Source organism: Mytilus trossulus, chromosome 10, assembly GCF_036588685.1.
Source record: "Mytilus trossulus isolate FHL-02 chromosome 10, PNRI_Mtr1.1.1.hap1, whole genome shotgun sequence".
Lineage (NCBI taxonomy): Eukaryota > Metazoa > Mollusca > Bivalvia > Mytilida > Mytilidae > Mytilus > Mytilus trossulus.
In genome coordinates this window covers 43,639,213-43,664,379 of record NC_086382.1, presented here as the reverse complement: position 1 = coordinate 43,664,379, position 25,167 = coordinate 43,639,213, and the positions used below count along the sequence as shown (strand labels likewise).

Genomic DNA, 25,167 nt, shown 5'->3' with positions numbered 1-25,167 from the left:
TGCATAGACCAGAAAACATAATGCCCCTCTACTATCATAGGTAGGGCAAATAATAAATGGGAAATATTAATGGGACACTGATGATGCCCCAGCTTGCATATAATGTTACAAAGGTACATACACGTACATGTAACTCTAGAAGGGTAAAAGTGAGGCTACCCAAATTTATTTAACAAAAAGTCAGAATCTTACTTCATTTTGAAACATTATGAAAACTAGATAAACATGATGGTAGTCTCTGTTTCAAAAATCAGCTAAAAATCTGGAGGAGTAAAGCAAAACTTAAACTTGATCTGTAACTCAACATGAGCAACTCACATACCAAAAATCAGCCAAATATCTGATAGTGTTTAGAAAAAAGTCTGTATAACTGTGATTTTCAACAACTTATCAAAGTTCATAGCCCTTAATTTCTGCAAAAAATAGTAGAACAGAACAAAACTAAACTTGATCTGTAACTTATCTTACATGTCTTAACTCATATTCCCAAAATCATCCCAATATCTGTAAGTATTTAAAAAAAAGTCTGTATAACCATGATAACTGTGATTAATCAACAATTTATTAAAGTCCAAAGCCTGTAATTTCAGATTAAGATTTCTTATTATGGGGCTGAAGTCTCCAATTACGGAAGAAAAATCAATAAAAAAAAAAAAAATGGGAAAATTCCCCGAATTTTTCATTCTACTATAAATGAACTCAAAATCATTAACTTTTTTTTCAGATCTACTTCCTGTTCTGGTTTTCCCCTCATTTGCGCAGATATCTGTCTTATTTGCATGAGACTTTGAAAAAAAATTATATTTATCAGTCTAGTAAAATATAAGATTGGAACTCAATACAAATTCAATTTTAATAATTGTTTGATATGAAAAAAACCTTACCTGATGAAAGCGTTTCTTATGTCTAAATCGAATATGACGTCATAAATTAAAGAACGTCACAGCTAAATCCCTAACAGAACCAAAATCGGGAACGTTACAAACGGTATTTCAGTTTCTTATAAATTAATATTAACATGTTTGAATAAAAAAAATTAATACATAATTAATACATACAGACTTCGTCCCCATTCAGAGGTTATACCTGCCTCATATTAACTCAATTACAATTATATTGTTTAAGACCAGTTTTACTATAAAAACCTTGACAAAACCAATTTATAAAAGGGGTGTGAACGTGTAAGGTGGGAACAGACTTTAGGAGCGAACGTGTAGGGTGTGATAGGGAAAGGGGTGAACGTGTTTTGACGAGAAGTTGTGTAGGGCTAACGGACACAGATTCAACTTGGCCTTTGACTAGGGGCTGGAACAACTTGGATCTAAATGACTCAGACTAGATTGACTATAGGCCCAGTGCTTTGCATTTGATATTTCATAGGTTAATATATATATACTAGAAGGTGCTCCTACTTGAACACTTTATCTAAACTGGGTCCAACTAACTTAAAATGCTCCATTCATTATACAAATTATTTGACATGTCTGAGCTGATTCCAACTTTTTGAAAAATTATAAGTGTTCACAAGAAACATGAAATTGACAGATAATTTCGGCCATTTGGGGATAAAGACAACGCAAAATTAATTAGATAGATTACCTGAGCTGTTATGCTTCTGCAAACATTATGAAAATATATAATATTCTAGCGCACTTGTTGAAACTTTATTGTTTTTGCAAGTCTACCAGACGGTGAATGCCCGAGAACTTCCGAATGGAAACCAAGATGTCTGCCCACATAAGAAATAGAAAGTTGATGCACTTGGCTAAACGCCTTTATAGTTCTCCAGCAGTTTCAGAAACATCTGTAAATTTGGTAAATTGATGGAAACTCATTTCATTATAGTTCAAAGTTTAAAAAGTGACAATTTTTGCGTCTGCATTTCTTTGGTTATAAAAAACTTATTACGTCCTGGGAAGGGAGATAACTGGCTCACTTTTATCTATCTATCTATCTATCTATCTATCTTCATATTTCCGCACTCAGTTACAACTCTGACTATTACGTGCCGTTGCATGCGTGGCTTATTTACAATTAAAAAGAAATAAATTTGCAGTAATATTACGTTACATTGCATTGCCATTGGTGCTTAGAAAAAATAAATAAAGTAAAAATATAACAGTGATTTAATTTTTTTTGTGGATTGTTATCCTATGTATATTTCTTGTTAAAACTATGTACATGTTATGCATTTTTTAGAATATTTGTGAAAGAGCAGATATAGAAATCTGCTCTTTGAAGCCGTCGACTGTTGTACAAAGGATTGCTGATGTAGGAAGTAGGTTCCATTGTACTATTGTATGTGGATAAAATGAAAACTTTTATGAATCTTTATTTGTTTGAATTTGTTTAAAGTGGTTTGTATGTTTATATCTTGTTCTACTGTCTGATTTAACTAGAAGATCTTTAGGGTAAATTGCTATGTGTTGGTGTATGATCTTATAGAATACCACTAGTCTTGTTTGTATACGTCTCAGTTCTAATGTAGGCCACTGTAGGTGATCAAGCATGTTTGAGACAGAGCTGGTATTGTGATATTTATTACATGAGTAGCGAGCAGCTCTGCGTTGGACCATCTCAATTTGGTTGATTTGACTTTTGGTGTGAGGGTCCCAGACGCAAGAACTGTACTCAAGCTTAGGTCTAACTAAAGACATGTATGCCCTTTCTTTGATTTTTTGGGATGAAACTTTAAGGTTACATTTGAGAAAATTCAGTTGTCTGTTTGCATTAGCTGTTACATTATTGATGTGTTTATTCCGTTTTAGATCAGATTGGATGGTTATGCCTAAATATTTTGTAGCTGTTTCAGTTTGGAGGATGTGACCATGCAGGATGTAGTCATGGTTGACTGGTTTCTTTTTTTGTGTAATTCTTAGTATGGAGCATTTGTCTGGATGGAATGACATTAACCAGTCTTTTTCCCATTGTGCCGCTGAATTTAATTTTGTAGCTCATCTGGCCCGAATGTCCAGTATGAGAGTTTGCCGTCTCTTTACGTCCGTCTTTTTTGTTAACTTTTGCAAAGATTATCTCATCTGTAACTACAGGAAAAATGTATTCAAAACTTGGATTTGGTCAAAATCATTAATCATTCATTATTTGGACTACAAATAATTACAAGCATTAGCCTTTTAAAAAGGGCTAGTCGACTCTTAGCTGATGAAAATGGAAAGAGCTCTCGCTTTGAAGATTAATTCATATACAAGAATAGCCACATGCATCAATCAACAAATTTTACCACAGACATGAGGTCACAAGTTATGAAGTAGTATATATCGTTTAACGTTGTTGTCAGACTTGTTTGCAAAACTCCAAAAGATTCGACTATTTATAATAAGATAAAAGTTACCTGTGTACCAATATCATGAATGATTAATGACCAGGCAAAATCTAATTGCTAAAGTAGAGAGGACAAATCCGATACTCTACGGGATTGAAGGACATTTACTAGGTTTGGATTGTCCTAAATATATCAAATCAATAAACTTTGATTATTCTGTCTTGTAATATCTTCCAATCAGGTAATGTAGCAAGAAAAATTCACGAACTGGCTGTTCATCGTTCTATTTTAAAAACGGACTCCTAGGAGTCGATAATGATATCTTGAAAGGCTTTTTCCTTTTATTCTTTGACGCCTTACATTGTACATCGCATGGTTTAAATATGAACATTAAAAGACTCTTTTTATTTATTATTATTTAAATGCTAGACACATTGACATGGTAGAAAGAAAAAAAATCAGACGGAAAAAAAGGTTCAAGAGATTACATGTTATATTTAACAAATATTTAATAGGAGTTAACGTTGTTGCCTTTGTAACAACAAATTTCACTATTCTCATTTTTGTTTATTATCTGAAAAAAAATAATAGATAGACTAAATAAAAAATTATTAGCAACACAAGATCTACAAACATGACAAATAAGACAACAAAATCAAAACTGTCAGTCAACACCTTCATGACCTTATTAAAATTAATTGTTGCCCTTTAAAAATGACTAATTAATGAATGTTTTTACTACTTTTTTATAAGTTTAATCTATTATCTCGAAAAACTATGATAGATTGATAGTAACTCAAAACTTATAGCCATCCCTAAGGATATTTTGGTCATTTTTCATTAAGCACTACAGGAAAATATATATTGACGGGACTTGACACTTCCTATTTCATGTAATTAAAGCCAATAGACCACTTTTGAGTTCATCCGTCACCGGAAAAAACTCGTCAATTATACGCGCCTTTATGAAGTCATTTACCAGATAGAGGGTGTTGCCTGTATCCCTGCACTATTTACGTTCATCAAGCGTCTTAGTGATATTCATTGTGCCGGATAAACTAGAAATAATGGTTGTTCTGTAGGTACTTAATGGCAATTCCCTAATGACAGCAATGCTGATTGTCAATTTTGAGAATTCAATTTGCCGAATAATTCGTACAATATAGAATTATAGTTTTCCAACAACTCGCTCAACATTGGAATGGAAGTTAAGACGCCCCTAAACGCACAAATGACGTTCACTAAAACCAGAGTTTTTGACGGAATTGCATCGAACTCGAAAGTTGTCTATTTATCTTCATCTCTTACATTCATAGTTATATGTAATAATTGACACAAGTAGAAAAGGACTTGTGATGTCTAGTGTTAATATGTACTCGCTATTATATAATCTGAATAATTTTTGATAATATCAATAACATGTCATTCAAACAAACTAGTAAGTAATAAGTGATGCCAGTGTTAAGAACTTGTAATCTGTCACTTCAAACTTGCCTTCTTCATTGTTCTTCACGGAATTGACTTTCATGACTTTGTTTCATAAAAAGGTGGTGTACACTTTAAAATAACACGCTACATGGGTTATTCAGTGCACACCACATTTTTAATGGTATATATTTTTCCGTAGAAAACAAAATATTACATTCATGCCTTAAATATCTGAAAACATTTGACAGTCTGAATCAAGGGATTCCATGCAAATTAAAATGTTTATGTTAATAAAATAAAAACATGAATTAGATTTCTTTTTCATTATTTTACATGATTCAAGCCATTAGTTTTCTCGTTTGAATTGTTTTACAATGTACATTTTTCATTTTGTTGCTGTGATAGCTAACTATTGGGTATGAGTTTTGCTTATTTCTGAGGCCATTCCATGACTTATAGTGATTTACTTCTGTGTCATTTTGTCTGTTTTTATATGAACAATACATTTAGATTTTGAAATTAGTTTGCTATTTTACAGAAACCAAGAGTTTTATCTGGCATTCAACCAACAGGGATACCTCATATTGGGAACTATCTTGGAGCCATTAAAAACTGGGTCGAATTGCAGGACCAATTTGATGATGTTTTATATACTATTGTTGATCTTCATGCACTCACAGTGCCAAATGATCCAAAGATATTAAGGTAATTGCACTTTGTTGTCATGGATAAATACTACCGGTACTCGACAATCATGACAATAAAAAATACACTACATACAATATCATTTGTTTTTATAACCAAATATATATTTCAAAGTGTTTAGATAATTTTGATTATTTGTCAGTTATCATACATGTAGTTAGTTGTGATATTTTATGATTATCCATTTAACATGGAACTTTCAGATGTAATCAATAAATGACTTTAGTCTCACCTTGATGGCTTCAAAAAGTGAGAGATAGGTATGCTGTTTCTGTTGGTGGCATCAACAATGTATTACTTTGCAATAAGGTCAGTTTATGGGGAACAACTTGTGTTAGGTTAATGATAGGAAGTATTTTGTATTTGTACTGGCACATTTCATTTCCATGGAGATTGTTTTAACCATGTACCTAAAGTCATTAGTCATAGATTTTAAACATTTTGCATAACTTACATCATGTACGTGTTAAGGTATTTCTATCAGTGTAAACTGAATAGAAAAAATCTTCATATTTGGTCAAAAGCTCTGACAGCTGTTGTGAGTTTTAAGGTGTGTGCACGTCTTTGATCTGTCATAAGCCTACTTCCTGTTTTCCAAAACTTTAAAGTAATGAGTAGGGAGTATGGTTAGCGAGACAATGCATGCTTTTTGATTTGACTGGCTTCCTGCTTTGTGTTCAGGCCATGGAAAAATAATTCATGGTTTCCTTTAACCCGACCGGGTCATTGTTTTACCGCCGGATCATTTAATTTTTCTGGGGGAAAAAAACAAACCAAAAGACAGAGACAACAAAAAGTGTTGGAAATATGCAAGATTAAAGTTCCGCTGTAGAAAAAAAACATAAAGATATAAAATTATGCATGGTTACAAAAAAAAAAGCCTGCCTACCGGGTCTTTAAAATTTCCCCATGTTATGGGAAACCAACAATTAATTTTCCATGGCCTCAGTGAGTGATGAGTATTTTTCATTGTCAGCATACCACTAAGACAGGTATTATAGTAGTTTGATATTCATTTAACAATTGTACTTATTTCAAATTATAGAGAAAATATCTACAAGATGGCAGCTTCTTTACTGGCTTGTGGTATTGACACTAACAAAAGCATATTATTTCAACAATCACAGGTAAGAGGAAATTATTGGTCGTCCATCAACCAATATCACTCTACTCAGCATAAAATTCCTTATCAAGAATTTTTTTAAGCCAAATATGTTGAACTGGCCTTAATAAATACAACTCAGACTCAGCCCTAGCTTACATTATACTATTTAAAAAACTGAATTTAATAATTTTGACTAGAACTTATCAAGTACTCTTGTAGTTTGCTATTGAAACAAAGAAAAAGTACTGTTCTAATATTATTTAGAGAAAACACACTTGACACATATACGTTCAATAAATCAATATTCATTACATTGCTATTGTAAAAATATAAGCTGCAGCTTTTTATAACTTGTTTGAAAAAAAAATTCTGGCAAAACCTTAGCCCTACAGTCTTTTCCACCATCTTGGTTTTTACTGTTTGCCTTTTACATGTTTTTATAACAAGAAATAATATTTTGGCTCTAAATACAAATGTATATTGGGAAGATTTCAAGGTTTGTTTAAGTTACAAATAAATTTGGCATAAAAATGAAGGGTTTATGGATTATACCAATAATATTCAACATGTTTAATGTCATATTCTACAAGAAAGAAAATAGTACATGAATTGGCAGATTATCAACTTGTTTTAGTTTAGATATCTTTTATATTTTCCCTTTAAGGTACCTCATCACACAGATTTAGCATGGTTGCTAGGGTGTATATGTACATTACCAAGGCTACAGCATCTACCACAATGGAAGGTAATTAGAAATAAACTCATCATAGATACCATCATTGAAATTTTATATTTACACCAGACACATGTTTCTTCTACAAAAGACTCAGCAGTGACGCTCCAATAAAAAATGTTAAAAAGGCCAAATAAAGTATGAAGTTAAAGAGCCTTGAGGACCAAAACATTTCTAAAAGTTTTGCTAAATACAGAAACTTATTATTGATATTCTTCCCTTTCTTTCAAGAAAGTGATAAATATATATTTCATCTTAACATCAACTCAACAATGTTAGATTTGTAAATTTACTTTCGCAAACATTTTGGTTCTTCCCTCGCCAGGATTCAAACTCATGCTACTGCTATACCGTGGCACCAGATTTTGATTGGATGGTTGGTAGCCAGTGTATTTTTCGCATATATATTCTACCATTTTTTCCTTTTAAAATTATTAAATTAAATTTCAAACGAATGTGACTGTTTTTCATCACTGCCGGTGAATATACCTAATATACAATGTACCATGGTATTTGCAATTTTGGCTATATGTGGATATGACGTTACATAAAGAAAGAAAGCTAACACGTATTAGTACATTTATAATTTCCGCAGTTCTATGATAATATCCACTTATCCTCAAAATTATGCATAACCAGGTTTATGAATTACAGTAAAAATAAAGGTTTAATTTCACCTGTACATAGAGCTTCAGTTGAAATCTATTCAGTGTAATTAAACAGATATATCATATGTTATGGAGTGGTATTTGCGAAAAATACCAGTCTTGGGACGAATTTCCATCGCCTGTCAGCTCAGGAAGTTTCACAGTCCTTTGACTGGTATTATTTGCAAATACCCCTCCAGTATAAGTTATATTATTCACCCACTATGGATATGTTAGGTGTAAGTAGTTAACCGTCTAAGGAATTTATCGCACGCTGGACCTTTTCTGCTGCGTTGTGTTTTGAAAAATAAACAATGAAACACAACAACATTAATAGATGACGCCACTATTAACTTGTAATGAACACCCTATGAAATTTACTAACCCCCTACGGTCACATAGGGGGTCACCGTGTGTTGGCGTTAAACCAATCACAACGTGATATATACCTGTGGTGCTATAAAACATGATATATCTGTTAAAAAAAAACCTAAATCGGAATCATTTCTGATTTTTCAGTACTGTGAACTCACAGCAGTCTATAAATAAACATCACTGTTTTGTTATGCTTACTGATAAAGTTTGGAAGGCTTAATTTTCAATGGTCAACGATCATGATGATGTACAGGGAAAATTTATTCAGACAGTGTTAATTATCATTTATCCAATATGCATGAACTGATAAATTGATGAACTTACTTAAAAAAAGGGTGCATTTATAAAAATAAAATTGAGAATGGAAATGGGGCATTGTCAATGAGACAACAACCCAACCAAAGAGCAGAAAAAGCCTCCAATGGGTTTTCAACACAGTGAGAAAATCCCGCTCCTAGAGGCATGCCTCAGCTGGCCCCTTAACAAAAATGTGTACTAGTTCAGTGAACATGGAAATATATGAATGAACTAAAAATTATAAATCGTACATGACTTACAGAGGCTCCTGACTAAGGACTGGTGCAATAAAGTGAAAGGGCTAAATATGACATAATGTTTTGCAAGATAGCAACCCTCCCCCTATACCTTTAGCCAATGTAGCAAAAAGTGTGTCACATTTGATAATAAATTGCATCACTGCACGCAGCTGGATCCCACTGCAGAGGTCTAACCCTGAACTGTTCAGGCAAAAATGGACACAATATTTGCACTTGATACAGATCCAGATTTTGATTGAAATTTAATATTTGAAACATCATAGGTTTCTGACACAGAATAACTGTAGTCAAAGAACTTAGTATTGGTTATATGATTTGAATTTATATTTTATAATTGTTTGTGGTTGTATAAAAAGGTGGATGGGTTTTGCAGTGACAACATTTTAGAGTCCATGATTTGCATGAAAAATAATATTTTACTTTACAATTTTGGTTGAGCAATTTTCAGTCAAATATAAAGCTATTCAGCTATTGACTAATAAGGATTTTTGGTAAAATATCACTTTTTTAATAAGTCAGCTTTTTAAAACATTTAGGGATAACACACCTTTATCATGTAAGAAAACTAGAAACGAAGTTTTCTGACAATTTGAAATACTGAATGCTGGTAAGATGAAAGAGTGGAACCATGTGAGATTTAACTTGAAACCGTTTTACTTCTAATTATACCATGGCATACCTTTTGAGAGCGCAATGACATTTTGATGTTGGATGTAATCTCCTGCTCACATGTCTTAGTACAGTCAGAAGAAACAAATTTGGTATTGTCAACAACTTTGGTTTTGTCAACTTTGATTTTGCCAGCAACTTTGGTTTTGTCATCTTTTGTTTTGTCAGTAACTTTGATTTTGTCAGCAACAAGTGTTTTGCAAGTAACAACGTTTTTGTCAGCAACAAGTGTTTTGCAACTAACAATGTTTTTGTCAGCAACACGTGTTTTGCAACTAACAATGTTTTTGTCAGCAACAAGTGTTTTGTCAGTGACATGTGTTTTATCAGCAACAACGGTTTTGTCAGCAACAACGGTTTTGTCAGCAACAATGGTTTGATCAGCAATAAGTGTTTTGTCAGCAACTTTAGTTTTGTCAGCAACAAGTTTTTTGTCAGCAACAATGGTTTTGTCAGCAACATTGAATTGGAATGTACCTTCTTTTGACAATGCTTCTCTGAAAAATATCATAAAATAATCATTTGGATTTTCATTTAAAAATCATTCCAGCTAACAAAGGCATGTTTTAATATAGAGTGCTTAGTTTTTGGTCTGTGGGATGGTTCTATAATTTAGCTTCAAGTACTATTAAATTATGTTTGTTTTGAATATGTATGTTTGTGCATGTGAAACTTACTATGCATTTTGTAACCGCATCATTGGCTTTCAAACTTTTTACCTCTAAGGTTTTCTTTACTAATATTAACACAGAGCTTTGAAATTAACATTTTTTATGTGAGACTTTTAAGTTGTGAATAAGTGGAGTGTTAATCTCCAACCTACTCTATTTTACTTACTTGAAGCTAACATAGGTGCCTCCTACATTGAGAAGAATATTACTTATGATATATCCTCCTGCTTGTTGTCTTGGTAATAATTTATATTCTTCACCCAACACTGTTGATCTTCCATGTTTGTTTGTGTCAAATGGTCCACTGAAATATATATCAATTAAGGTTTGATAAATATTATATTCAATGTTCAAAACAAGTCTGATAACTTGGTGGCCATTTTAATCATAGTTACCACTGTAACCAATTTCTAAGAGTCTTCCAAGTGCTATAATAACATGAATAATATGGCAATTTGTATGATAATAAGATCAGAATATTTATGTTTACTTTGGACCAAGTCAAATTGTCACAAATATTTAGGATTGAATATATTCTGAATTACAATTTCCTTGATGTATACCCACAAACTTCTTTTGCAGGGTAAAACTATTACAGATTTCTAGTATACATATTTTTTAAGGGGCCAGTTGTAGGACACCTCCCGCTGCGGGAGTTTCTGGCTACATTGAAGACCCATTGGTGGCCCTCGGCTGTTGTCTGCTCTATGGTCGGGTTGTTGTCGCTTTGACACATTTCCCATTTCCTTTCTCAATTTTATTTCTATTAACCATGACAAATATGTCTAGAGCCAGTAGTCAGTTTTCCAAGTTTATGACTAAGATTGATCATAAGTCATGAACAACTCATTATACTAACTATCAATCTTAGTCATAAGATTTTTTATGAAACTGCCCACAGATCCTGTAAACCAGTGGTTGTGGTTAGCATCTGCCTGACCATCAATATGGGATATAGTTTATTGGTTTTTTTTTGTAGCATTACACAATTTTTTTTCTTTTACATTATCAGCATGCTAGACCCTGTTATAACTTACTATACATACAGTATGTGATTTACTCATTATTGAAGGCCATATAGTGGTTAACTTTCTTGTCCTACAGTCTATGGTTGATAGTTGTCTAATTCACAATCCAATCCCATCTTCTTATATTTATATTACAAAGGTCAAATTAATTTAAATTCTTACATAAAATTCAACTCTGCACACAAATCCTTTACTTTCTTAATCACAGCATTTGTCTGTTCTTCCTTGCAATGGCCTCCAAGGTCAGAGAGTAAAATAATTCTTCTTTTTATAATCTCAGACCGGTTTCTGGAATGTGTATTTAATACAATAAGTTCAGTAGAATTTAAAAGCTTACAAACATGTCTTGAAAAGAACTATATTTCAAGTAACTCTTTATAAGGGTGACAAGTATCACTTTATAAGGGTAATAAGGATTTGATTTTTACTAGTATTTTTTTGTGATATTCAAGATACCAGATGTTATTGTGTACACTGTTTAAAGATATACCGGTACCGTACATATCATGAGCCTGTTTTACTGATCTGTATTTTCTAATTACTTTAAAAATCATGTAAAATAAGGTTAAAATCATAATTCATAGTATAAGATATTTTTAAATAATATAACAATATCTAATTATAAGGTAATAGCAAAAAACTGCAAAATTTCCATAAAATTACTAACCCTTCATATGAACATATTTGCCACAAGTCAGATTTGCTCTTACATGCTTTGGTTTCAGATTTATAAGCCAAAATCTACATTTTACCCAAATGTTTTATTTTTAGCCATGGTGGCCATCTTGGTTGGCTGGCCGGATCACTGGACATATTTTTTAAACAAGAAACCCCAATGATGATTGTTGCCAAGTTTGGTTAAATTTGGTCAAGAAGTTTTAAAGGAAAAGATTTTTGTATAAGATTACAAAAATTTAAGAAAAATTGGTAAAATTAAAAGGGCAACAACTCCTCAAGGGGTCAACTGACCATTTTGGTCATGTTGACTTATTTGTAGATCTTACTTTGCTGAACATAATTGCTGTTTACAGTTTCTCTATCTATAATAATATTCAAGATAATAACCAAAAAGGGCAAAATTTCCTTAAAATTACCAATGTTGGGGCAGCAACCCAACAATGTGTTCTCCATTACTAAAAATTTCAACAAATTGTTGGCATTCCTGGGAACAACCTGTGCGCCTCTCCTTACCAACCTCTTCTTATTTTCATATGAATACAATAGGAGTTCCTTCAGACACTTGACAATAAAAAACAAGAGGATCAAAGAAGCCAGATTATTTAATTTCACTTTCAGATATATATTAATGATGTTCTTTCCATAAACAATCCAAACTTTCCTATTTGGTTCCATTAATATATCAAAACTAGAAATTAGTGAAACAACTCCTCCTAATTTTTTTTATTTTTGTATGTTATTGTTCTATAATATGTCATTATGTTATATTTCTATAATAAATTAGAAAACTTACTCTGTGGCTTCCTTCAGATGGTTCAATGCCACTATTAAAGCATCTAAAACTGTTTTGTGTTAAGTGTTTTAAAGTCAAACACAGTTGTAGGCTTATGAATTATATATTTGAATATCATGACAAACACCTTTTTCTTGTAAAACATCATATTTTTTATAAAATTTAATCAAAATCTTAAAAACAGTGCCATACTGAAAATCATTGCAATATTTAATCAAATCTCTTATCGTACTTTAAGTGGCCTTTTAAATTTTTTTTATTTGAGCGTCACTGATGAGTCTTTTGTAGACAAAACATGCATCTGGCTTAATATAAAATTTTAATCCTGGTATCTATGATGAGTTTATTTAAATGTAGAACATCACTATAATCTTGCTAATGCTTATTCCCATAAACACAACATGAGTCTTTTTAATCCTTAGATTCAAGACAAAAAGTTTTGAAATACATTTGTAAATTGTTGCACAGTTTGACTGAAAAGTGTTTATGCTTAAATATACACCACAGTGACCACCTATAGTGATATGTTTGCCTTTAAAGTCTTTAAGAACTTACTGACATGGTCAAATATATGCATATATATGATATAGACATGATATAAGGATACAGTCAGCAGAAATTGATGTAGGCTCAATAGAGTTCTGCACTAAATCCAAAAGTTCAAGGTTCACTGCACCCAGACGGTTAATAATTGTAATATTCTGGTAATGTACATCATCTGCAAATGGGTGGACCGTTGCAGGGGTACCAAATAATATCAAACTTATTTCAGAATTACACCTGGATATTCTCTGTAAAGAATTAAGAATCCATTTACATTAATTTAGGACAACTTTGCTTTCATTTATTTTACACAGAAACATAAGAGAAAGATACCTGGATACATATTATATGTTGTTTAGAACAAATTTAAGTGTTTAGATATAGGAAGATGTGGTGTGAGTGCCAATGAGACAACTCCCCATCCAATTGACTTACATAGTGTAAATAGATCAGCTTACCAATATTTTAATGAATAATAAGCAAACCAGTTATCAAGATAAGTTCACTGTCTTATTTAAATGCCCAGCTTACGGTCCAGGTACAATAGTAGAGGGGCATTATGTTAGCTGTTTGCTTGTTAGTGCATCCTTTCATTTCTCTGTCTGCCCTGCTTTAGATTAAAGTTTTTTGTGAAGGTATTTTATGATGAAGTTGAAGTCCAATCAATTTGAAACTTATTACACACGTTCCCTCTGCTATGATTGTTTTAATTTTAATGCCTAATAAGAGTGTTCACCCCAATTTTACGGTCCATTGAACATAGAAAATGATAGTACGAGTTGGGCATCCCTGTACTAGAAACACATTCTTGTTATGTTCTTCCTTGCCTATAGCACCATGGTATTAATGTGATATATACTGTTGATTGTACATGTTGTATAGTGGATGTTATTCTATAATTTCCAGTAAATAGAGGGTACAGTTGTATATCATAGTTGCTTTTATTAAACTCCTCACAAGAACTAATCATTACAAATTTAAGTTTTGTAAATGATTGAAAGTGTGCAGTTTTAAACACCATTTGTCAAATCAAATAACCTTGATCATGCATTAAGGCTATAGATTTACACTATTGAGTGTTGTGACTGAAAATTAACTGTTAGTGACAGCTCTTTGGATGTCATGGACTGCTGTGCAAATGAATTTTTGTGTAAAACAAATTCTGTATCAGTCCTGGTACCTCAGCAGTAATTGTTTGATAATGTGGATAACAGTTGATTATAGTTTTAAATTGAGAATGGAAATGGGGAATGTGTCAAAAAGACAACAACCTGACCATAGAACAGACAACAGCAGAAGGTCACCAACAGGTTTTAAATGCAGGGAGAAATTCTAAGCTATAAAGTTATGACTGTTGCAGTTGCCCAAAGCTCTTTGATGACACAAATAAAAGACATTTGTCAATGTCTAATATATTTTGTCCCTCCATTCCTTCCCTTTTCCTCTTTTATAGTTGATATAAGTATTTAATGTAACTTACCTTTTGCTGAAGTAATTTTGAAACAATGTCTTTTGAAATCTGTAGAAATGTATTTTCACTCTTCGAGCGTGTATTCATTGATGGTCCAATGTCCATCACTATTGCTATGGCTTCCTAAAATTGCAAATTTCACTGAAATTAATCTGGTTTAGTTTGATATTTGTTAAATCAAATGCTCCCATAACAAATTCCTAGAGTTGGTAAATATATTATGATTTGTTCATAAATATTTTATAATCAGAAGTTTATGCAGTTTTGCATGACATTATTTTCAGTGACCTTAAATCCATCCTTAAAGTTTTCAAAATAGATCAGTTTCTCTAAGAAAATCATTGTGAATATAATTACAATATTTGCCACTGAATAATAAGCAACAACAGCTATTCAATTAAACAGAGGATCAAAAAGAATCAGCATCACAATACAATACAATAGGTCAACATAGCTTAATTATATGTAGGTATTATTGCCCTCTTTTGGCAATGTTTAGGATTGTTTGCTTTTATAGAAGATACAGAGAAACTGATGTATGTGCCACTAATACAATATTATTATGTAATTGAATAATGTGCCACTAATACAATGTAATAGAATCATGTGCCACTAATGCAATGTAATTGAATCATGTGCCACTAATACAATGTAATTGAATCATGTGCCACTAATACAATGCAATAGAATCATGTGCCACTAATACAATGTAATTGAATCATGTGCCACTAAAACAATGTAATTGAATCATGTGCCACTAATACAATACAATTGAATCATTTGCAACTAAATACAATGTAATTGAATCATGTGCCACTAATACAATGCAATTGAATCATGTGCAACTAATACAATTTATTTGAATCATGTGCCACTAATACAATGTAGTTTGAATCATGTGCCACTTATACAATGCAATTGAATCATGTGCAACTAAATACAATGTAATTGAATCATGTGCTACTAACACAATGTAATTGAATCATGTGCCACTAATACAATGTAATTGAATCATGTGCAACTAATACAATGTAATTGAATCATGTGCCACTAATACAATGTAATTATGTAATTGAATCATGTGCCACTGATTAATGCTATATTTTACAGGAGAAGTCTAAAACATCAGAAAATCCTGGTATTGGTTTGTTTACATATCCCATTCTACAAGCAGCTGATATACTTATATATAGGTATGTAAGGTTGGTGTTCATAAAGATATACATTTAGCACTCTTAACTGAAGGAGGGTACTAAAAGAATAAGTCAGAAGGAAGACCAACTCAATAATTTGAATTTCTACTCATATCAATATTTGGGCTGTAAATATTCTGGTATATATATACTTGCATTTATATGTAAAAATGTTTTAAAATTTGATGAAATTATCAAATATACTAAATTATAATCCTGGTACCTTTGATAACTATATGCAAATAGTGTAATTTTAATATATAGTTTATTTTACGATTTTCTGTGGTGACTTTAAAAATACTCATAGAAAGACATGTCATATTCATAAATATCAATAGCTTGAATGCAGCTATACTGAAATATAAAAATAATATAAAACACTGTGATATGTCCTTTTTCTAATAACAGGGCAACACACGTTCCAGTAGGAGAAGATCAGATTCATCATCTAGAGTTAACACGTGATCTAGCAAAGATATTCAACAATAAATTCAATTTTAACTTTCCCCGTCCAAAGGATATCATGGGTAAGTATAAAAAGATGGAAAATGTTTATTTTAACTGTTAAGATGGCTCCTGCGTACAAAAAAAGCAGCAAAAATTAAACCTTTATTTTGTTCATTACAAGTTTTACTTATAACACTATTAGTTATTACTTTATGATATGGTACAAAAATCAACCCCAGATTTGGTTTGGCCCCAGATGACTTTTAAAATGTTTATATCATTGAAAAAGCTCTAAATTATCTCCCTTTGGTGAAAAAATGCCATTTTTTGGCATTAATTTTGAAATATCTCTTTTAACTCATAGGTGACCTATATTTTTTATTATTGTTTTCAATTAAGCTGTACATAAACTAAATAATTGTAAAATGCAATTTCTGTAATTAGGTTATTTTTTTATTATGATATAACCTCTATTTCTACTATTAGTTCAGAAAAAAAGATAATTAACAAAAATGTATGCTTCTTCCAGGGGCAGATTGTGAGCTTAAATGACAATCATTGACAATCATACCACATCTTCTTTTTTATATTAAAAGAAAAATGAAATAAAAAGACAACTATCCACAAAAGACCAAAATGACACAAACATTAACAACTATAGGTCACTGTACGGCCTTCAACAATGAGCAAAGCCCATACCGCATAGTCAGCTATAAAAGGCTCCGGACAAGACAATGTAAAACAATTCAAACGAGAAAACTAACGGCCTTATTTATGTAAAATATGATAAAGTTCATTTATAAAACCAGATGCTCTGCTGGGCGCAGCTTTATACGACCGCAGAGGTTGAACACTGAAAGGTTGGGGCAAGTATGGACACAACACTCAAGCTGGATTCAGCTCTAAATTTGGATTGTGATGAAATAGTTGACACAGCATAGGTTTCCAACACAGAATGAATGTAGTCTAATGAACTTAAAATTTTTGTTTTGCCTTTGAGCATTTCACTATGCTGTTGAATACTAATCCTCTCAAAAAAATGTTTGAAAAAATTTCTTTTTATTTATGAAATTTCAAATGAGAACAATTGAACCAACCCCCCCCCCCCCCCCCCCCCCAATTTTTTTTTTCACATCCCCCTATTCTTTATTCAAAAACCGATCTCAATTCAAATTTCTAATGGAGTTTGCAACAATAATCACTCATTTAAATACATCATAAAATATAAAAATATAAAAAAAGTGCTTGTTATCACTGAATGGTAAAGATTGTAAAGATCAGTTGGTAGTAAAAGTGATTATACATTGTATAATGTATAAAACATTGATTTAAGTTGATTCAACTACTATTCTGGACAAAGAAAGATAACTCCAATTGAAATTTCTTGCTATTGCACAATATTGTGCAATTAGATATTTCTTGCTATTGCGCAATACTGTGCAATTGAAAATACTTGCTATTGCACAATACTGTGCAATTGAAGATGCCCAATACTGTGCAATTGAAAATTTCTTGCTATTGCACAATACTGTGCAATTGAAGATGTCTTGTTATTGCTGAGTACTGTGCAATTGAAAATTTCTTGCTATTGAACAATACTTAATATAATAATTTTAGATCCTGATTTGGACCAACTTGAAAACATGTTTGGATTCAGCATATCAAAGAACCCAAAGAATTCAATTTTTGTTTAAATCAAACTAAGTTTAATTTTGGACCCTTTGGACTTTAATGTAGACCAATTTGAAAACAGGACCAAAAATGAAAAATCTACATATACAGTTAGATTTGGCATATCAAAGAACCCCATTTATTCAATTTTTGATGAAATCAAACAAAGTTTAATTTTGGACCCTGATTTGGATCAACTTGAAAACTGGGCCAACAATCAAAAATCAAAGTACATTTTTAGATTCAGCATATCAAAGAACCCAACCGATTCAATTTTTGTCAAAATCAAACTAAGTTTAATTTTGGACCCTTTGGACTTTAATGTAGACCAATTTGAAAACGGGACCAAAAATTAAGAATCTACATACACAGTTAGATTCAGCATATCAAAGAACCCCAATTATTAAATTTTTGATGAAATCAAACAAAGTTTAATTTTGGACCCTTTGGGCCCCTTATTCCTAAACTGTTGGGACCAAAACTCCCAAAATCAATACCAACCTTCCTTTTATGGTCATAAACCTTGTGTTTAAATTTCATAGATTTCTATTTACTTATACTAAAGTTATGGTGCGAAAACCAAGAAAAATGCTTATTTGGGTCCCTTCTTTGCCCCTAATTCCCAAACTGTTGGGACCTAAACTCCCAAAATCAATACCAACTTTCCTTTTGTGGTCATAAAGATTGTGTTTAAATTTCATTGATTTCTATATACTTAAACTAAAGTTATTGTGCGAAAAACAAGAATAATGCTTATTTGGGCCCTTTTTTGGCCCCTAATTCCTAAACTATTGGAACCAAAACTCCCAAAAATCAATATCAACCTTTCTCTTGTGGTCATAAACCTTGTGTCAAAATTTCATACATTTCTATTTATTTAAACTAAAGTTATAGTGCGAAAACCAAGAAAATGCTTATTTGGGCCCTTTTTGGCCCCTAATTCCTAAAATGTTGGGACCAAAACTCCCAAAATCAATCCCAACCTTTCTTTTGTGGTCATAAACCTTGTGTTAAAATTTCATAGATTTCTATTCACTTCTACTAAAGTTAGAGTGCAAAAACTAAAAGTATTTGGACGATGCAGACGAAGACGTGATAGCAATATAGGATGAAAACATTTTTAAATTTTGCGGTTGTATAAAAATATAGCGAAATCCTATATTAGAATTAAAAAAAATGATTTATACCCAGGAGCCCCCTTAAACATGGACATTGTTTGGACTTTACATTCTACCAATAATGTCAGCAGTTGTGGTTGATAGTTGCATCATTGGCAGTTATACCACATCTCTCTATCATGTCTATTTTTGTACATAATAATCATATGAGGTATCCTTTACTATTTATGAAGGCATGTTAAATGTTTGTGGTTTTCTCATTTCTCGTAAGATCTTAAGTAAGATCATAGGGCAATAAGATAAACTTCATATGCATATTACCTAGCTAACATCTAACCATGTTATTGAAATGAAGAATTAAAAGGAAGTGTTTATAAACAGATGGTTACTACAAAGTGAATTAGGATCTAAGGTAAAATTAAATAAATCAAGAATTCAAAGTTGATACTTTAAGATGGGAGAGTATTAGTTAAGGATCGAAATAAGCTAAAAATATGGATAGGTCATGGAGCTCCTTTTCAAGATATTTGATTTATAAAATATGGCGGGAAAAGGCTGACTCAGACTTGTACTTTATATTTGCATTGGTATAATTTGGGTCTAAAATCAGGAGAATGAAAATCAAGAATCTGCTAAAATGTTGTCAAATGATCTTTTATAATGTTTTAATTCTTATGTTCAAAGATAAATAGGTAGTATGGGGCAAAATAGTATACCTTGTATTGTATGGAAAAACACCAAGGAGTCTGAACATTTGACACTTTTTCCAAAACCTCATCTTCATACACCCTAAAAGCTCTTTTCAGTTGCAATTTTTTGTGCAAGGAATTCATACAGGAGATTGTTCATTAACTTAAGTAAATCAGAAAGATCAGTTCATTTCTCTTCATAAAACTAAAATTACCCTTGGTATATACACATGAGGACTTCAATTAGGGAGTTTATATAAAGTCTCAAATAGGTGAATAAGAAATGGGATATCAGGGGTGGATCCAGCATTTTTAAAGGGGGGGGTCCTAACACAGGGGTTCCAACTACATGACCGTCAAAAAAAAACAGGGTTCCAACACTCTGAACCCCCTCCCCCCTGGATCCGGATATAATACGATTTATAAGTCACGATTGTTTACTTTCAAATTTCTTTGATTATCATGATTGAATAACCATTAATTAAAATGTACAATGTTATTTCAGGAGAAGGTCCAAGAATAAAAAGTCTTCGAAATCCATCATCAAAAATGAGCAAATCAGATGTCAATCCTAAAAGTAGAATTGAAATAACTGACACACCAGATCAAATAGTGGATAAAATAGGGAAATCTCAAACAGACTCAATACAAGGAATATCCTATGATCCAGAGAATAGACCAGGAATTTCAAACTTGTTACAAATACATGCTGCTTTTACTAACGAAACAGTTGAAAATGTGTGTGAACAGTGCATGTCATTGAATAAAGTACAGTATAAAACAAAGTTGTCTGACATTATAGTGGAAAGTTTAGGACCAATCAGGCAAGAAACAGAAAGATTATTAAGTGATAGACATAACTTAGATACAATACTAGGAAAAGGGAAAGAAAAAGCTGCTGTAATAACAGAAAAGACTTGGAAGGAAGTACAAAAAAGTGTTGGATTGTTGTAGCATTAAATATATATACTTAAGTTTTGATATCTTCCATTGTCTTAGTACATCAGGATTTTGTTTGCAATTCTAAAATTTATATAAAAATGTCTTTAAATGATACAAATTTTCATTGAACTGGTTTACATATTAGTATGCCATGTGTGTATTGTGGTTTGTTATTGCATTTACTTGTTTCAATTGAAGAAATCATAAATGCTGTAGGTATTAACTGTTGTCTATGGGTGGTTTAGTGCATTATTTATTGCTAACTAGTGACAAATCAAGGGTTCCTTTACCATTATTCTGCCTTCTGTAATAAAGTTTCCATTTTCACTAAACTAGTACATATTTTTATTAAGGGGACAGGTGAGGCCTACCTCTGGGTGCAGGATCTGCGTTGAAGTCAAATTGGTTGGCTTCAGCTGTTATCTGCTCCTTGGTAAGTTTGTTTTGTCTTTAACATAGATATACTAAATTCAGAAATTATTGCAGGCATTAGTTATTGCTTCTTTATCATTTTGGTTTAAAATCTGATTTAAATTTTTGAGATATTGGTAAAATGCATATAAAAAATTCCAGAATGCTAGTTTAAACTATTGCCATTATAAACCTGTTGCATTTATAGCAATAATTTCTGAATTTCCAGTGCCCCATTTCCATTCTCAATTTTATTTAAAGTGCATGTTTCTGTATTTCCTCAGTTTGAAATCTGATAATTGAGCTACTTTATCTTAGTACTCAAGACAAAACATATTATGTGGTAAAAAACATTGTGTATAAGCTTCATAACATTTGGTTTAGGCAAAATAAAGTTAGAGAACAGAAACCAATATTGGGATGGACATACAGACTAACAAGGGTAAAACTTAATGTTGAGGCCAGGTGAACCATGTCTCCTGGACACGCAGACATTGCAAGGAACCCCATATACCTAAATGGGTATACTATTGCTCATAATAAGTGAGACATTCACGTCATTCACGTAACCAAAAAAACTTTTTTCAAGCAGTCTCTGAACCAAGAAAATGAGGCCAAGGACATTGTACATATGACAGACAAAAACTTCGTAATATAAGATATCTGCATACAAGGAATAAAGCATCCAAGTCTTCTACTTTCTGAAATTAAAGCTTTACACTAATAGTTTGAGACCGGCCACCTGATAATACCTGTCTTACAGGCGAGACAATTGCATCATCCTGAACAAGTGAAATTAACATACATCACTAAACAATAAATGTCGATATTTCAGTCAATTCACAGACTTGTGTATTGTAGTCAATTCAGTACTGATCAGTTGCTTTTCAGACGAGACTATATGCATGTTGGTGAATTTATAACTACTGAAAAGTCTGTACTTACACTGAACAGATCTCAAGTGACAGTTAGAGATCGATCTGAACAGTATTGAATTTACTGCAGTGCATAAGTCTTGGTAACTTATTGTTGGGTCTTTTGAGATTTACTCACATCAAAAACATTCCAAACAAAAAGACAAATTGAAAGAGTTGGTGTTGCTTTGTTTCATAAAAAAAGAATGTCCAACGAAGATACAAGTATCTTGTCTTAGAAAGGGATAAATCCTACTTTGTAAAGTATCACTCTGATTGAAACAAAATATTCTTTGAAACTGACATTATCAAGATGCTTGATTTCTTGATTGACAACATATTTGTTACGTTCGGAGGACGTGTTTTTCAACAGACTATCAGCATTCCAATGGGAACGAATTGTGCCCCTCTTCTTGACGTCTTGTTTCTTTATTATTATGAGGCTGATTTCTTAGGAAGAAAGATAAGAAATTAGCAATATCATTTAACTCTACTTTCCGCTATAAAGATGATGTTCTTTCAATAAATAATTCTAAATTTGGTGACTATGTCGATTGCAATTATCCCATTGAACTAGAGATAAAGGATACAACAGACACAGTTAAGTCCGCCTCATATCTTGACTTACATGTAGACATTGACAATGAGGGTCGATTGAAAACAAAACTTAACGACAAAAGAGATGAGTTCAGCTTTCCAATTGAGAACGTTCCATTTCTAAGTAGCAACATTCCAGCAGCACCTGCATTCGGTGTATATATATCTCCCAATTGATACGGTATTCATGTGCTTGCATTTCCTATCATGATTTTCTTGATAGAGGGTTGTTGCTCATAAGCAAGCTACTTACTTTAACTAAATCTAATATAAACAGCAGCAGTTGTCCTTTTCTAGATTTAGACATTTCAATTTCAAACAGGAAACTTCACACTAAAATTTACGACAAAAGAGACGATTTTTCATTTCCTATTGTTAATTTTCCTTTTTTAAGAGGGCGATGTGCCTTTGGCTCCATCATACGGTGTTTATATATCGTAACTCGTTCGGTTTGCCCGTGTGTGTTCTGATGTCATAGATTTTAACGAACGTAATCAATGCATCAATGGTAAATTGTTGTGTCAGGGATTTCGATACCATAAATTACTTAAAACCCTTACTAAATTCTTTCATAGATACAAAGATTTGATTAGTAAATTTGGCTATACCTGTAGAAAGCTTATTAAAAATGGTATTTCACATCCTAAATTTTATGGTAATATTGTACTTAAAGCGAGGAAATCACTATGTGATCCTTGTAAACTCATCGAACCTTTAAACAAACTTATAAGTAAGGGTAATCGTACCAATATTGTAATTAGATCTCTGAATATAGTTCACAGTGGCACTAATATTGGTTTTGTCATTAGCAAATTAAAACATAACTAAATTTCATTATCTTTTGAGGCGAGATGTATAGAGACACAGACACGTTAACTTTTATTTCTATAGAAGTCGCTCTTCACTATACTACTACCTGTCGATACATTTATTTTTGGAATTGCACAAGTCATGTCTTCTTTGACTATTAATGACGTTAAAATACTAAATCCCTGTGATGTGTTTTAGTCGATTTTAGTCTCTGATGCATGATTTTTTACTATTAATTGGTTTTGGCTTTTAACTAGCTGTCAGTAACTGCGAGTACTCTCAAATCGTATTTTCTTGTTAATTCGACCTGTTGATACTGTTTATAATGCTTTTTTGTTATTTTTTATTTATATGGATCTTGTCTGTACACCAGCTTTGATTATTTGTGATATCTTCAATTTTTCACTTATTCTTACAACATTTGTATAAACTTCAAGATTATAAAAAAGCGGTTTTCTAAAGTGAACATTGATTGGTTAAATATTTCTCAGTGTGTTTGAATTTGTTTGTTAGCTTTTTGGTCATGAATGTTTGTCTCTAATATTTAGTTAACTGTGCATATGTATTCAGATATCGCAGATCAAATTTATTCGTTCATTGTGTAATAATACGTTTTTTGATTGAGTTAAGTCTGCCAATTGATATTTTATCGTATGTTTTTCTATGTTGTGATGTTATGCTATTTTTTCAGAAAAAGGGAGAAGGTTTGGATCCATTAAAACGTTTAATCCCGCTGCAAATGTTTGCACCTGTCCTAAGTCAGGAATCTGATGTACAGTAGTTGTCGTTTGTTTATGTAATATATGCGTGTTTCTCGTTTCTCGTTTTGTTTATATAGATTAGACCGTTGGTTTTCCCGTTTGAATGGTTTAACACTAGTAATTTTGGGGCCCTTTATAGCTTGTTGTTCGGTGTGAGCCAAGGCTCCGTGTTGAAGGCCGTACTTTAACCTATAATGGTTTACTTTTTAAATTGTTATTTGGATGGAGAGTTGTCTCATTTGCACTCACACCACATCTTCCTATATCTATTAAATCAAGAGTTCCAAATGGTGAAGTTGAAAACATCTCTTTGTAAATTTTATGGACCCCATCACAAGTTGGTTGACAGTTATGGAATAACCGTTTCACAAATAATATCTGATATTACCCCTTCCCTTTCATAATTGTGATCTACCAAATATGACTATTTATCGGATTTGTTATCTCATAAGCAACACGACGGGTGCAACATGTGGAGCAGGATCTGCTTTCCCTCCCGGAGCACACGAGATCACCCCTAGTTTCTGTCGAGGTTCGTGTTGTTTATTCTTAGTTTTCGATGTTTTGCTATGTGTACTATTGTTGTCTGTTTGTCCTTTTCATTTTTAGCTATGGCGTTGTCAGTTTATTGTCGATTTATGAGTTAGAATGTCCATCTGGTATCTTTCGTCCCTCTTTTATTGTTGGGATTTTTTAGATTTACTCAAATCAAAACGAACGTTTCAGATTAACATTAGTTTAATATTAATATTTATGAATCCTTTTTATACCCCATTTACGGGCATTATGTTTTCTGGTCTGTGCTTCTGTTTGTCTATCTATTCGTTCGTCTGTCCCGCTTCAGGTTAAAGTTTTTGGTCGAGGTAGTTTTTGATGAAGTTGAAGCCCAATAAACTTAAAACTTAATATATACATGTTCCTTATGGTT

At 32.1% G+C, this 25,167-nt stretch overlaps 2 protein-coding genes and 1 long non-coding RNA gene across 8 annotated transcripts in view; 1 reads left to right on the top strand and 2 right to left on the bottom strand.

Moving 5' to 3' along the window:
• LOC134687412 (uncharacterized) overlaps window positions 1-9,760 on the bottom strand; it is a 53,716-nt gene extending 43,956 nt beyond the window's left edge. For 2 of the 5 annotated variants that reach the window (XM_063547694.1, XM_063547693.1), the window contains exon 1: window positions 1,600-1,734. Coding sequence is in view for 3 of the 5 variants with exons in the window: in XM_063547691.1 (XP_063403761.1) it covers window positions 9,513-9,533 (21 nt within the window). In the remaining 2 variants the exon portion in view is untranslated. Of the gene's footprint in view, window positions 1-1,599; window positions 1,735-9,512 lie in introns of those variants that run through there. The other 3 variants (XM_063547691.1, XM_063547690.1, XM_063547692.1) reach the window with 3 other exon arrangements.
• Window positions 1,706-21,078, top strand: LOC134687413 (tryptophan--tRNA ligase, mitochondrial-like). 2 transcript variants are annotated; one of them, XM_063547695.1, is made up of 7 exons: window positions 1,706-1,815; window positions 5,250-5,416; window positions 6,462-6,543; window positions 7,186-7,266; window positions 15,797-15,879; window positions 16,288-16,406; window positions 20,310-21,078. In XM_063547695.1, the coding sequence occupies exons 1-7, from the start codon at window positions 1,714-1,716 to the stop codon at window positions 20,756-20,758; spliced, it is 1,083 nt and encodes a 360-aa protein (XP_063403765.1). In that variant the 5' UTR covers window positions 1,706-1,713; the 3' UTR covers window positions 20,759-21,078. The 2 variants fall into 2 exon arrangements, with proteins under 2 accessions (XP_063403765.1, XP_063403766.1); XM_063547696.1 differs by having other exon boundaries at window positions 1,722-1,806.
• Window positions 9,913-12,721, bottom strand: LOC134686272 (uncharacterized). Its single transcript, XR_010101584.1, has 4 exons — window positions 12,673-12,721; window positions 11,364-11,489; window positions 10,340-10,477; window positions 9,913-9,999 (listed from the first exon to the last, which is right to left on the bottom strand). It is a non-coding gene; the product is annotated as an uncharacterized LOC134686272 (long non-coding RNA).
• Window positions 21,079-25,167: the final 4,089 nt, after the last annotated feature.

Bases quoted from the DNA above. Each gene is read 5' to 3' on its own strand.
- LOC134687413 (XM_063547695.1), top strand. From the start codon at position 1,714: ATGGAAACCAAGATGTCTGCCCACATAAGAAATAGAAAGTTGATGCAC. The intron at 7,267-15,796 runs GTAATTAGAAAT...TATATTTTACAG, and splicing joins AGCATCTACCACAATGGAAG to GAGAAGTCTAAAACATCAGA. The intron at 15,880-16,287 runs GTATGTAAGGTT...TTCTAATAACAG, and splicing joins GCTGATATACTTATATATAG to GGCAACACACGTTCCAGTAG.